At 41.7% G+C, this 15127-nt stretch overlaps 2 protein-coding genes across 3 annotated transcripts; one reads left to right on the forward strand and one right to left on the reverse strand.

Annotated features, from left to right (window-relative positions):
* Positions 1–54: 54 nt before the first annotated feature.
* On the forward strand, positions 55–6980 carry tbrg1 (transforming growth factor beta regulator 1). 2 transcript variants are annotated; one of them, XM_080460349.1, is made up of 15 exons: positions 55–405; positions 517–659; positions 998–1055; positions 1172–1254; positions 1511–1547; positions 1896–1958; positions 3191–3427; positions 3546–3616; positions 3961–4202; positions 4299–4435; positions 4614–4760; positions 4869–4966; positions 5093–5203; positions 5810–5955; positions 6494–6980. In XM_080460349.1, exons 2-15 carry the CDS (start codon positions 541–543, stop codon positions 6577–6579), a joined length of 1635 nt encoding a protein of 544 aa, XP_080316475.1. In that variant the 5' UTR covers positions 55–405; positions 517–540; the 3' UTR covers positions 6580–6980. The 2 variants fall into 2 exon arrangements, with proteins under 2 accessions (XP_080316475.1, XP_080316474.1); XM_080460348.1 differs by having other exon boundaries at positions 85–405; positions 4278–4435; positions 6494–6697.
* Positions 6800–12380, reverse strand: siae (sialic acid acetylesterase). The gene is made up of 10 exons (XM_080460351.1): positions 12193–12380; positions 11374–11535; positions 10950–11104; positions 9793–9931; positions 9454–9622; positions 9273–9355; positions 9066–9199; positions 8831–8985; positions 7866–8052; positions 6800–7707 (listed from the first exon to the last, which is right to left on the reverse strand). Exons 1-10 carry the CDS (start codon positions 12245–12247, stop codon positions 7477–7479), a joined length of 1470 nt encoding a protein of 489 aa, XP_080316477.1. The 5' UTR covers positions 12248–12380; the 3' UTR covers positions 6800–7476.
* Positions 12381–15127: the final 2747 nt, after the last annotated feature.

A 15127-nucleotide genomic window follows, 5' to 3' on the forward strand; every position in this document is an offset into this window, starting at 1 on the left:
CTCTTTTTATTTAGTTTTTACATGCATATATTTTCATCTTTTATTGCGTTTAATGAAAACCGGAAATACAACACTCGTACGGTCGCTCACAATGTCCGGGTTGAAACACTTCCTTCTTTACAAATAAACATGCCTTTACGGTAGGGAGAAACATGCACAGTATCATTAATGCTTCGTAACATGTTTTTTCGAACGCGCGTGGTTTGAGATTGACTACTTTAAAATTTGTTTCTCTGCCCAGCTTGATGTCAAAGTTAAAGTTGTAGGATGCTGTGAGCTAAAGTTAGCATGTAGCCTCCGTGTGTGTGTGTAAACAAAGCGACGCAGATTGTCGATAGTTCCGCTTCATGTTTCAAACGCACAACAAGGAGTCAAAACAAGTGCGTTTCCTTCAGTTTATTTACGGTAAGTAAACTTTGCTTGTTGCAGCCATTCGCCTTTGTCCGTGTAGCTCCTTGAACGGATCATGCACCTCCGCTCAAATCGCTGATGAATAAAGTTCCGCTCTTCTCTCAGTGCCCAGGCTCACCTTCCTCCTCCATGGAGTCTCTCAACACGTTTGAGTCAGAGATGGAGGGTGATGGCCAGGGCAGCTACTCTCTGTTTCCTGCTCTGGACAGCATAGCTGGTCTTTCTGGGGCCGCGGAAACTCTGGAGAGGTAGTGCACTGCACAAGACTGTGGGTTTTAAAATAGTCCGACTTCATTCACAGCATACGGTCACATAAATAAATGGTGTCGGTGTTAATACAGTCAAGTATCGAGATGAATCCAAATTATATTTAAAACCATGATTTGCTTCAAGCTTGCCCATTGTCTAAGGTGTCTAAACTTTTTGCAGTTTTTTACTTTTATACATTTGTGTTTATGTGATTACCATGGTATGACGTGCAGTACACGTATCAGGTTGTATATGTCAATCACAGGTTGTGTGTGTCAGTCAAGTCAGATGAATGTGTTGATTACTGGGGGTGATGGGTCTTTTTTTGTGTTTGCAGTGAACCACCAAGTGAAATGGCAGAGAAGCCAAATCTCACGTGGCTGGATGCTGCTCAGGTATCTGCCAGATAGTTTTCCTATGTGTACAGTAGTGTGTGTGTGTGTGTGTGTGTGTGTGTGTGTGTGTGTGTGTGCGGTTATGAAAATTGCTTTTCTCCCTTTCTTTCCTGCAGATTGTGTTGGAGGAGGCGGGCCGGCCCATGCACATAAAGGAGATAAAACAGAGAATTATCGACAGAGGACTCGTTCAATCCAAGTACAGCAGTGAAATTGACTAAATTTTCTTCTAAACCGTTTTTGTGCACATGTATGAGCCAAACTATAAACTGGCGATTCAGCCTGGTTGTCTCCCATCTGTTAAAGTGAAGATGAACTCTGTGGTGCTTGATAACATGGGTAGCTGAACATGATCAAGTCATAATGGGGGATAGGGTTTCTGTTGTGTATTGTAATATGAATTTGCACTTGAATCTCCATTCAGACTGATTATTTATTCACTTTCTTTTCACCAGTGCAAAATCAAGCCTGGAAGCTGTCATGTACCGCGAGGTAAGGAAGGTGTTTGAGGCTCAGGCTAACAGCAGCCTCTGCTGTTGAGTATTATAACTTGCACCGTCATATGTTCAGTGAGTCGTACATGCATCGTCTGTATTTCTGTCTGTAACTTTTCATTTAACCATGTTTCACCATCGTGTCTCTTTCACTGGATTTTAAAGCTTTAAAAGGAGGTAGACATTTCTGTGCTTCTATAACTAGAACCAAACACTGCTCAGATGTAGAAGTCTTAAACTTGCCTCTCCTAATTAGGATTGACTTAATCGGAATTGATCCCCAGCAAATCAAATTTAGCAGTTTTAGCCCATGTGCATTTGGCCTCAGTCTCACATTATGTTTCAGACACAAAAAGGCAGCAGGAGATTCAAGAGGATTGAAAACAGAAACGGAGTCTTTGCACTGCTGGTGAGTTTTCTGGGATACTGATGCAACTTTTACACAAAATCTAAACATGTAGAGCAGGGATGTCCAACTCGTTTTAATGTAAGTCGTCCAGTGTTTTGTCAGCAGGGCCAGATCAGCAAAAAAAAAAAAGAGAGAGAGGGAGAGAGAAGAAATATCACCATTTCCGAGTTTGGTCCTTGGTTCTATGTTATAATGTTCATATTTAATGAATTCTTTGATTCCAAAACCTGATATATATATACACAGCCTGAAAATCCCTGAAAAATTTGTAAAATCTTAAATTCTGTCTCACAGTGTTTCTCTCCAAACTAGTGTTAGCCGAGGTGTGTCACTTTCTTTCTAGAGACTTCAGTGTAGACGTTTTTAAAAAATCCACATTTATAAGGCTTCATGCTGATGCCATTTCTCTTTCAAAAAGGTCGCAAATTTTTATTGTTGTAAATGTTGCTACGTTCACCAAGGATGTAATAAAATCATCTGCATACATTTGTTTGTCTGTCTGTTGGCAAGATAATATCAAAACTACTGCACGGATATTGTCTGAATTATCACCACAGATGGACATTAGGCCATAGAAGAGCGGGAAGCTTTTTTTTTTCTGTGTCTGTGTCAACCTTTGGTGGAAGTCAGAAATCTCTGATTGCTCTTGTTTAGTGTTAATTCTAACTGTATCCTTCATTGAAAAAAATTTAAATAAAATAAAACTACAGTTAATATACAAATTAATTGCAATAGTTAATATACTAGAATATTCTGGGGCCTGCATTGGGCTGATCTTTGCCCACAGGCCATTTGTTGAACACCCATGATGAATAGGATTCTCTGACAGTCACGCATGGGTCTGGAAGTGTTGTGACATATGCATCAAGGTGCAACACAACCAATCATAGAGACATATTTCCATACAAAACTCAGTGAAACTGGTACTGCCTACCAGTTTGGGATGCATGGTTGCTTTGTAAGGATCTGCGCTCCAGTCTAAAATATCTAGTTCTTGTTTAGAGAAACTCAAAATAACTAATTTCCTGTTTGGTTTTGTTTTTAAGTGTATTGTCTTCACAAAAACCCGGACACATTTTGATTTCAGTTTGTCATTTTGCACTTAAAGTGGAAGCTGCATCTTTGTTACTTTTGTTTGTCTACATTTCACCGCCCTGTAGACGACATTAACCTCGGACTCAGCAGGTACATATGAACCGCTCTCTGCCCTTGTCCGCCCTGTGTCCCTTCAGACCGACGAGGAGCGGCAGCAGGCCCTGCAGGCCTTCACCGCCCAGTCTTTCCTCAGCTCTCCTCAGCAGAGCACCATCTCCAGCTCTGGCTCGGGCACCTCAGCAGCCGCCTTCCCGTCTCCCGCCAGTTCCTCTGAACATCGAGCCAAAATGAAGAGAGGCCAGCGGAAAAACCAGAATGAAAAGTACAGGCTGAAGTACCTCAGACTGCGGAAAGCTGCTCGCGCTATGATATTTGTGAGTAATCCGTGTGTTTCGTGAAAGAAAAAGCTGCGATTCACAGAATGGAATGACAGTATATCTTTGGAGTTGTGTTCAGTATAATTCAGTTAGAATTGTGCTGGTTCATTTGCAGGAGAATGCAGCTCTCTGTGACGAAGTTGCTCACTTAGAAGAGAAGTTTCAGAGAGCAAAGGAGGAGCGCAGGTGAGTGCAGAAGCCACACCGTGAGACGTTGTCCGAGTTGTGCTGGAGATTTGATTGACTTCTTCAGGAGGAAATCACACTGGATTTGCTTGTCAATGCAACGTAGACACGGACAAAACTGCGTCTGCACTTCTGCTTGATTGAGTTTGTGACTCATCAGGTTTTTAAAGTTTGAAAACTTGTACTATTAAACTTTTCTTCAAAAAAAAATCTTAGCAAGTTGTATGATTTATTAAATGTTTTTTTCTAAAAACATAGAGTGTATGGAGCTTAAGTGATTTATTTTTTTTGTAACTGAAAAGACAATTTCACTGTGCCTAAACTTTCTTTGTTTCCATTTCCAGGTTCTTACTGAAGTCGTTGTTGCAGTACCAGTCCCTGTCAGAGGGGGACGTCCTTCCTACACCGAGCTCAAGCACTCACCTGCCTGTGCAGCCTGTGGCATTAACCTCAGGCCCCGCTGGAGCTCCCAGCCTCTCCGGGTCTCATAGCCTCACATCAGTGGTGTCAACAGCGGAGGAAGCGCCGCTTAAAAAACCCAAGAAGGAAAGGAAAGAGCGAGCGAAGGAGAACGGAAAGGAAGAACGTGAGTGTTTGTGTAACATTATGGATGAGGTTATGGAGTGTTGATAGAAAGAAGAAAAAAAAAAAAAGTCCTCAGCTGTTTTCAAATTGCTTTCAGTTCCAAAGAAGATTTCCAAGAAGAGGAAGCTCGCCGATGGCTCCAGGAAGCTGGTGCAGCCCATCCCTCTCGATTCGTCCGGTCGTCCCGTCTTTCCCATCGTACTGGGAGGGTTAACGCTGTACAGTCTGGGAGAGGTCAGCGTATGATATACGTCACATGTTTGTACAGATTTACAAACACCACTGCAGTCCAGTGTACTTTTTCAACTTTACGGTGACCAGTATAATGGATTGAGGTCCAGAGAAGTCGACCACCGTCTAAAATCCTGCTGACATCGGCAACTTGAATGCACTTTAATCCTCTGTTTCTCAGATCATCACTGACAGAATGTTGTTCCACGACGAGTGTGCCATCTACCCGGTGGGCTTCTGCAGCACCCGCGTCTTTGCCAGCATGAAAATCTCCGACCAGCAGTGCCTTTACACCTGCCAAATCAAGGATGGAGGAACAGGCCCACAGGTGCACACACGCCCAGAGATATGTCACCATTATCCAACATGTCGTCAGCTCTTATTAAACGTTTCTGTTCCATTTGATCCTTGCAAACCTTCGGGCTTCCATCTCCAGTTTGAGATTGTGCCCGAAGAGGATCCTCAGAACGCCATCGTGGCGTCATCTGCCCTCACGTGCCACTCCAACCTGCTGAAGGCCATCGCCGCCGTCAGGTACAAACACTGCCGGCCGGGGGTTCCAAGCCTTAGGAGTATTTTTGACTTTTCGCTGCGTGTCTGACAGACGTGGTTGGCCTTGGAAAAAGACCAAATCCACTCTTTTCTTCACGTCTCTCATAGTTCTAAGTCTGTGGTGCCAATCATGCCATCGGGAGCGGACTTCTTTGGCTTCTCTCATCCCACCATCCAGAATCTCATCCAGAGTTGTCCCGGAGCTCGCAAATGTAGCAAGTAAATACACGCAGCTTATTATTGGATATAGATTTTCTACCTTGTGCAAAGCTTGCAGCTCTTTCTTTAAGAACGCCGTGTCAGAATAAAGGTCTTGAGTTTTATTCGTTTACGTTGGTAAAGCATAAAACATTGTTGGCAATCCAGTAACTCAAACAAACATCCCTTTGATAGCATGATTCTAATTGTTCTTTATCATAATTTCTGAATGCAATGCAGATATTTTTAACATTTTCTGTGTTCATATCCAGCCGTGGAAAATCTACAATTAAAATTGTCCTTTGATTTAGTTTTTTTTTTTTTGTTTGAGAGAAAATTTAGGTCATGTTTGTTTGCTGATGAGGCCAACCATCTGTTTTTTTGGGGTGTAAACAAAGTACATTTCTTCTTGCATTAGAGAATAAGTATTTCCTTAGATTCATTTAGTGTGAGAAGCTGCATGCGCTGACTTTTCTCCCTCTTCAGTGCCGCAAGCGAGCATCTTTAACAACTTACTGACTCATGTCAGTATGTTGCACATCTGAAGTTTCATGACGTTTGTAGACGTTGACAGTGTTATTGTGTGAACACAGTTTTCTTTTTTTTTCTTTTGTCTTGTTTTTCCAGCTACAGATGGATTCGTTTCGAGGTGTGTCGTCCTGGTGACGGTCAGGTCCCTCACAGCCTGTCGGAGGACGACGCTTCGATCAACTTCGAAGCCTATCAGCGACACCAGGGCTTCGATGGAAGCATCAAGACGGAGCACATCGCAGGTCTGCTCAGCGCGTTTTCTGTACTGAAATAATCCTAAATGGATATATAACCGGACGCATTTAGAAGACTTTGAAAGTGGCACAAGGGAACCTCCCAGAACTCATCCTCATCTTAATTTCCTTTGCCTGCGTTTTAATGTTGCATTTAAATTACTTTGAAAAAAACGTTTATCTCAGTTTTTAATGTCTTTACCTTTGTTAATACTTTAGTTCTTCAGTTTTATGTCGTCATGGTCGAGCTGCACTTTGCGTATGTGGGTGCTATATAAATGATTATCATCATCATCTGAGGTCACCGTGTAGAAAGCAAAGGTTTGAAGCCCTTGTGGCGACGAGCACGAACTCTTTCCGTCCTCGAAATGTCACAACAGCAGACGAGCAGCTCAGTTGTACTGTGATCAGCTGGAGCGTCTATAATCCTCTTTACCCCTCCAACTGCTCTTTCAGCTTGTGTAAATGCCATGCAAAAAAAAAAAAATCTTTTCATTGTAATCTTCAATAATTCTGTGTGACATTAATTTTTCTCTCTCCATCCCAGGACAGACGCCTCCGTCTCCTAGCCCGACTCAACACCACCTGACCTCCCCCAACATGAAGCCCTCAACCTCATATTTCAGCTCCTGAGTTTCAACTCCTAAGTTCAGATAATTCAAGAACTAATTCAAGTTAGTTTTTTGTAATTTACAACATTTGCATAGTTTTACTTTTGATGTCTTCTACCGGATTAAACGGTGTAAAAACTAAAGCATTTGTCAGTATTTGGGTTCCACAAACCTTAAACAGCTTGTGTTAAGGTTTTCACTGGTTGAGTCTCCTTAGTTAGAACCACATGTGAAAGCATATTAACTGGTATAGTGAGTCCCAACTGGGACTTTTTCATATTTAATTTGTGTAAGATTTTATTAATTATTGCAGCGAAAAACACCCACTGTGCTTAAAAGTGCATATATGCACACAGACATGCTTTTTGATTTTGATATAAACATGCACAATTTATTAATAAAAAAAAACACATGTAAAATAGCATTCACAGTGAAGTTTCCATTTATAATAGTGCAGCAGTTAAATACTGAATAAATTCAGCCCAACTAATCAATATACAGGAGGATCACAACAAGCAGAAGACGTCCATGATTGTTGCCTTCCATAAGCAACCAACCCCCCAGAAGATCCAGATCAGCAACAGCCAACTTTATTGCATGTTCATCCAAGATGAAATACCAACATGAACAGATGGCGTTACTCTCGCAGTGATTCTTTTATTAAGGTGGTTTGATGCAATTTATGGGATTTGGTTTTATCTAGACCTTGTTAATTAACACCACAGAGCTCATGTTTTATTCATTAACAAACAAAATGGATTTATCAGCTTGACACTACAGAAAGAAAGAAAAAAACTTTCCACAGGCAAACGTCTGATCATTCAATCGGTGGAGAGTCAACGTGACACAGCTGCCATTTTACATTCACAATCAGGCAAATCAGAGTGCTCAAAATAGCATTTTCATACGGTCTCATTTATTAATAATTGATAATAAAGGGGGGAGCAGGTAACATATGGTCAGTGCTGTAAATTGGGCAGGCTTTAAAGTCACAGGGCCAATCTTTCCATGCATATCGAACACCGGCAACTGCAGAGTCTTGACACCAAACGGTGGCTATCCAGACTTCGTTTGAAGCCCACCGGAGTATGGGAGCCGGAACCCAGCGGGAATTCGGGCCACATTGCGCCTGATCACTCGAACAACAGATCTGAAACAATGAGGAAAGAGGCGAAGAAGTAAATCTGTCTTTGGAATAACAAAAGCCTTTCTTCCATTTATGTGGCTGGAAAACCCACAGGAACACTTACTCGGGTAGTGGCTTGTGCCCTTTAGTGTGTCTGTGATTAAGTTACACAACAGCCTTACCTCGAAGATGTCTTTGGACGGCGTGACAGAGACTGCCTGGTCGTAGTGAATAATGATGGAACTGTTAAGAGACAGGACTTCTTTGGGGAAAGGACCTTGGAAGGGCACGTCAGTTTTATGATAGGCCACTGCCCTGGCCCCCAGCATCAACCTGTAGGCCACGTCCTGCTTGTCCCGAGGATGAATCCTGAAGAAGGAAACCACATTGCATGTTGCCACTTCAGCTTCAAGTCCACATGGACATTTCCGCTATTTCTGAAGACATTCCCTCAAAGACCAAAATCACTGATCACTCATCCTGCACTTTCATTCATTCACTAACTGCATCCCACAAAGATCCATGTATCCCCTTGAGATAAAAGCTTGAATGGATGGATGCGTGTATAACACAATCGGCATGATCTGCTAAGGAAAATATAAAATAAATCTCAAACATGTCTCCTCCTACTTTTATGTGTCTATCAAGAATCTATCACTCAGGTGTTTCATGATAAATCTCATGGCGGGATGTGCATGCATTATGGTATCTAACAGCTGGATAATAGATAAGTTGTAGACACTGTAATGTTGTATTATTAATTCTAGTTCAGTACATGTACATGACCCCAACAGGATCCTGCATGATGCAGCTTGGAGGGATCAACAGTCATCACGTCTTATTTTCTTCATAATTCACATTTCACTAAATGGCTATAAACAGGTCAGGAACTCTGTATAGTAATTACAACAGTTTTACATGGATGCTAAAGTTCTATCTAAATGTCTGAATTATACTCCCAACACGAAATGAGCTTTCTCACAGTTTTGAAAGCCTGGGTAGGGGGTTGCTCACTGGCCATGGCACAGCCTACATGAGAAAAACTCTTGTATGTCTTGAAGTGCAATCACACGTGACTCACTGAAAAGCCGGCTGAATGCTTTTCAGAGGATGTTGCCTGCTGTGAATGCTGGAAAAGAATCCTTACGTTCCATAAGGTGATGATTCATCTGGTAAATCCAAAGCCACGGCCATGAAGGTTTTCTTCATTCTTTGGTTCGGCACAAAGCCAGCGTCTGCCGTCTGGTGCCAGCGGATGTCTGGAAAGCCCTCAGCAGTGGAGTTTTTTTTGAAGGTTGAAAGCTGCACAAGAAGAAAAACAAAAAACAACACATCAAATGGGAGAAAATGTACCTAAATCAACAGATTACTGTAGATCATACCTGGACAAAGCCAAAAGGGAAGTCCAGATCTGTCTGCCCACTTGAGCCCTGGTGAAACGCCATCCTCCAGTCATCGATCATAGCAGGGAAGGAACAGTTGTACTTGTCCTGACGATACTCTGTGTTTGCCTCCCCTGAAGTTTCACACATAACCGTTTAGACCCGACTCTGCTACACAAAAAGAGTGTTACCTGCGAGAGGGCTCACCTTGGTACCAGATGGCTCCATAGATGGTCATATTGAGCAGTGGGTGGATCATTGCGTTCCACAAGAGAGAATCATTTCTTGGACTGTGAAGAGATTAATGTGCAGGAAGCAGCAACAGGGTTATTTCATGCCACAGACACTCTTGTCCCGATGAGACCTTTCGTCGTCCTTGTGTCCTTACCCGCCAACAATTTCCTCCGATCCGCACCGATGAAGGGCCCTTGAAGATGACCAGGTTTCAACTGGCGTACCTCCCCAACAGGACTCCACCAGTCCTATGGGGTACTTCAAGACATCGTACAAGTAACGTCCGAAGAGCCAACAGACAGCAGAAAACTCATGGAGGACACCTGCCAATCCAAATGTTCGTCACGATCTATGTAACGCTGGTCAGTGACACATGATCAAGCGGTACAGAATAGTAGCTTTGGTTTGGGTACAGAGGCAATATGAACATGTTTCTATTAGTTGCAGTTCTACACAGGAAAATAAAAACACACAATCCCCATCCTTTCCTCACCATCTGTGGGCACGGACCAGGGCATCTGCACTTGAATCAGATCTAGCAGCTCAGTCTCACTCATATTCAAGGCTGCCATGAAAGGCCGAACGTGAGGATACTTCGATGCGAGGGCCAGCTCCGATGATGCATTAAAGATCTGTCAGAAAGTGAGCAAACAAGTTAACCTTTGTTAACCTCAGTAGATGTCGGTAGCAGGCATGTCAATGAGACAAATAAAACAAAAATAATTGTGGTCGAATAAAGGTTTCAGCTAATATTATTGTTATTGGTAGACGATGTGTTATTGAAGACATGACGGCATTTAACAATTAATCCATCAATTAATCTGTTTAAAAATGATTTGACTGGGATTATTAATACTGACAAAGAAGTCAGTTATTATTATCATTATCGCCTAAAACTAATATACCAATCACAATCATGGGTTCACAGTACAGAATAAAGTGTCGCTTTAATTTGTTGTTTTCCTGTCCACAAACTCCATGTTTTGCTAAGAATTAATGTCAATTCTACTCTGCACTTCTAGATTATTTACCATGATTTCTTCTCAAAATGGAAGATGGAATACTCTTCTTCCAAGGTAAACTAACATTCTAGATCATGATCCAGATTGTGTAAGTACAGTGTGTGAGTGTATTCTTAATCCAGATTAGACAGCCCGGGTAAACCAGTTTAACCAGTCAAATGTCTTCACATGGGAACACAGCGTGACACTGTCATATGACAGTTGCTTTCATTCAATTCTGTTGATTATTTTAGAGAAATTCCCATCGTGAAACAATAGAAATCCAACTACCGTATACACATAAAGCCTGACAGTTTGAGGTAGGACTTTGTGACCGAGATGTTGGAAATCATCTTTGTAACGCCAATAATAATCTCAAGGCCAATCTTGTTACACTAAACTGTCTTTCCATCCATCTTTACCCACTAGATCTAACTTAGAATTACAGAAAATCCATACAAACCCTGAAGGTACAGAAAGGTCTCAGCCCAGAATCAAACCCAGACTTCTGTGCTGCACTTGGGACTAAATCCGAGATAAAGTCACTCCGGGCTAATTTCATAAATGTAAATAAGTAAAAGAAATTGAGGATTCAATGTTTGGAAATCGTGCCACACAGACGCCAGAAAGCTGATCAGACTCTTCACACCTGAGATGTTTGGAAGTACATGTTGCTCTGTCCTCCACACAGCCAAATGTCTCCAAACAGCACATCTCTCAGAGTAACAGAACTGTTGTCGGAGGACACAATCACCATGTAGGGCCCACCGGGAGCAACAGGGTCGAGGGTGACTCGCCAGATGCCTGTAAAAAAAAACAAGTCAGATCAGACAACAAACTGAAAGGGCAGAAGGAATGAATGAAAGCTTTCACCCAAATGCAAGTTGGACAAAGTCGCAAGGTTCCATCTGCAGCAGTGAAATAAAGTAATCTCTTTTTCTGTGTCTGCCCTGACAGCAAGACGCATAACAAAACCTCTAATACAAAAGGACTCTGTGCTGCTGTCCGGATTCATTGGCACCTTGCAGATGTCAGGATTAGCTCTCCATTTGTCAATGACTGGATGTATTTACCTGTTGTCACAGTGACTGGTGAGGTTTTCTGCTGTATAGGTCCTGACAGGGAGACGGCGATGCGTGCGCCCTCGGGGCCGTACCCCCACAGCACAGCTCGAGCCGGAGCCTTCTGCAGCACCATGTGGTCTCCATAGGAGGATGCGAGGCGCAGGTGAGCATCTGCACGCACAAAGGCAACAAGATAGGTCAGTATTTATCGATATAAAGACACATCAGCATACACAGGACAGTGCACGGTGACATACTGTACGAAAGAGAGGTAAACTTTATGGTATGGAGTTTTGTGAATGTCAGGAGGCTTCAGCAATTAAGTATTGTGTAAATAATGGCCTTTTTTTTTTTTTTTTTATAGAATCATAGGATTTTATAGAACTCATGCATGATTTGGGACTGTGGAAGAAAACACATGCACACATGGGGAAAACATGCAAGACATTAATACAATAACAAAACAGAGTAAAGCGACACACTTGTGCCCCACAAACCAATTGTATATATTTATATATATAAACCAACAACAACTTTATGCATGCATGCTGATTAAAATGATAGCTGACAAGTTTCTGATCATTTTGCTCTAAATCAATAGTGAACAGGAAATGTATGCCCCGTGAAGTCTGAGGAAGCGTCTTAACGCTTTAATGTCCTGAAACGAGCGCAGGACAAATGACCACTAACAAGACGTCTTATTTTCTACATATTACTTAACCAATGTTAATCATAATACAAATTACGCGTACGTAAGGTGGGACTGATTGCTTGTTTCCAGGTTAAGGTTTAACAAGCAGGACATAATATATGGTCGCGTGAACTCACCACAGCCGTGGAAACACGCTGCCAATAGGAAAAGCGCACAGAGCGCGTGAGACATGGCAAAGAGACTCAGACCCGGGGACTGAGAGACAAGTCTGACTCCGTGGAGGAGGACCGCTGCAAAACTAAGAAGTTTAAAGCATGAGAAAAAGGAAATGAAACGCCAACGTTCACGTGATCTGACGGAGACCTTAAAGGGACAGGTAAAAAAAAATAAATCAAAATGGCAATAAGGAAAAAAGACTATGATTTAATTTAGATGATTTAAAATCTCTTTTTACTCTCTACTGTGCTTTAAATATTAAATGTATTAATGCATTCCCGTTTGGCTCTCTCAATTGTATATTGCATGGTTGATGGGTCTAACTGACACTTTATTCTTGATGTGCTGGAAGTTCTGTAAAAAAAAAACAACAACCCAAAAAACTTATACTAAATAGGATTTGTCAAGAATCTATTAATTGTGTTGAAATCATTTTCACAGACAGACGTGTGGGATAGTGGTCGCTTCCTCATGGAGGTATTGCATGGTGCTGTAGTGGTTATAGCACTCCTGCTTCATAGTGAGAATATCATGGGATCAAATTCTACTGCCCATTTATGTGTGTTATTTATTGTTTCAGGATCCCCATTAGTTTTTAACTATTCTTCTTGTCCTACATAAAAGGCATACACCCAGTACAAAATACTCAAAGATCACGCATAACACTGGGGGGACCTCCCAGGCTACACCACCATGATGAGGAGGGGAGCCATCTTACAGTTCATTCTGATTTGAAAAGGGTCTGAGCAGTACATGTTATTGAATTATTTCTAGCTGTTTTCACTTATGTCATTATACAATAAAGTTACACAGACTTTAAGAGTAAATAGTGTCGGTTTTAGAACAATATTTACAACTTGAATTTATTCACCTCACACTGTAGTAATCACTCTCCCCCAGTTTCTCTCCCCGAGGGTGCACAAGGCCATTAATCCTGACTTTTGGGTGTTTGTGAAACCTTCAGTGCAAGTTGCCTCATAAAATGCCACCATTGAAGTTTAATTTGTGGACTCACCTAAAATGATCAATAAATTTATACAATATACCCGAGTTCCCTTAAAGCCTAAACAGCTATAGAAGCTGCTGGTGAAATCAAAAATCTTGCTAACATGCAGCAATTACAGAGATTAACAAAGCTTCCCCCCATATACCCAAAGCGGTGGACTGCTGTGAAGTGAAGCCTTATGAAGGCCAAAGTAATTAACATCTATAGACTAAAAAAAACAGCATGAAAAATGGGAGCAGGTGTGACATTAATTATCCAACAGCTTACCAGCCAGGTGTTTATTTACCAAAGGATTTCATGCATTTGCCTGCAGTAAAGACAAATGAACACATCGCGTTCTGTTGGCACGGTATTTAACAGAAAACACTGATATTTACAAAGGAATAAGTGATGAATATAAAGGCTGGAGACCGTGAAATGTTTCAGTTGGACTATAAGTGAGTATAAACTGTACAGAGGCGGAAATAAGGGCAATCAGCAAGATCTCAGAGGACAACAGGAAATTGATGAGGCTTTCTATGCCCACCAGTTATTCCAACCACAGGCACATTGATCAAAGTGAAATTGTAAACTTGCAATTCCACCTTATAGTGTGCAGTCACCCTTCCCTGATGCCATTCTTCTTTCATGGGACAAATAGAGTACCGGCAAGGGAAAACTTCACTCCTATTTTGGAATCATGCATTTGGTGTTTACCTCTATTTCACGAGCTTGGCCATCTCCTCTCTGCTTCCAATTGCTAATTGACACGGCCGTCGAATTGTACCACCGCTTTGTTCAAGCCTCTGTGAAGCCACTTCTGATATAAACACGGCTGAACATATGTTACTTCAGACGTGACGGTGAGAAAAGGGACTGGGAATTACTGCGTGCCTGTGAACTCGGAGAGGGGAACGTTTCTGAAAGGCACGTTATCACCGATTGATGTAAATTATGGAATGAAATCCTTTCATCTCATTAGTAGTTATGGTTCAGTGTTTTCAGTGTACACCTTTTCCCCGAGAGAGACTCACAAGAAAAACTGATTCTTGTGATCACAGATCAGGATTGCTTGATTTTTTTTAGATAAATAGATAGGTAGATAGATAGATAGATAGATAGATAGATAGATAGATAGATAGATAGATAGATAGATAGATAGATAGATAGATAGATAGATAGATAGATAGATTACAAAACGCATAAAAGTGTTATTTGACGTGTCTACAACTTTTTGTATGCATTACTGTAAAGAATTTGGATGCAGTCCCCACAGCTGCCAATCCATCTATCCAGCTCGGTTCCACCCAGTCCACCTGAGGGTCACAATGGCAGTATGAAGAGGACATTTCTGTTCCCAGCAACTACCACCATGTGGGGAGAAAACAGGCTGCTGCTATGGCAAGAGTGAGGCCCGTCAGTCTGTGACGAAAAATCATTGTTGCTGTTGTATTCATAAGTCTTTTAAAATGAATGACCATTGGTGAAGGTGAGGCTATAGATCAAATGGTAAATGGATTTCACTTCTATAGTGCTTTTCCACTGATTTACCAGCCCCCAGAGTCCTTTCCCATGTTCGTCACATTCACAAATTCACACGCCAATCGCGGCTGCCATGCAAAGCATTCGATCCATCCATTGGGAGCAATTTGGGGTTCAGTGTCTTGCTCAATCACATATCGACATATAGAAAGAAATTGATAGGGGATTGAATTTGTAACCTTTTGAATGAAAGACAGTTTTCTCAACTGAGCCGAAGCCCCAACAGAAATCTGAAATGTCCAATTCATCAAAAAATTTGGTCTTAAAAGAGATTTAAGGACTGTTTAAAGAAATACAGACAGGTTAGAGTTTTCAGACTTTCACCGCATCTCTCTCATTTCGTATGAAACTCCTATCACAATAGCACA

Source organism: Lipophrys pholis, assembly GCF_963383615.2.
Source record: "Lipophrys pholis genome assembly, chromosome: 3".
Lineage (NCBI taxonomy): Eukaryota > Metazoa > Chordata > Actinopteri > Blenniiformes > Blenniidae > Lipophrys > Lipophrys pholis.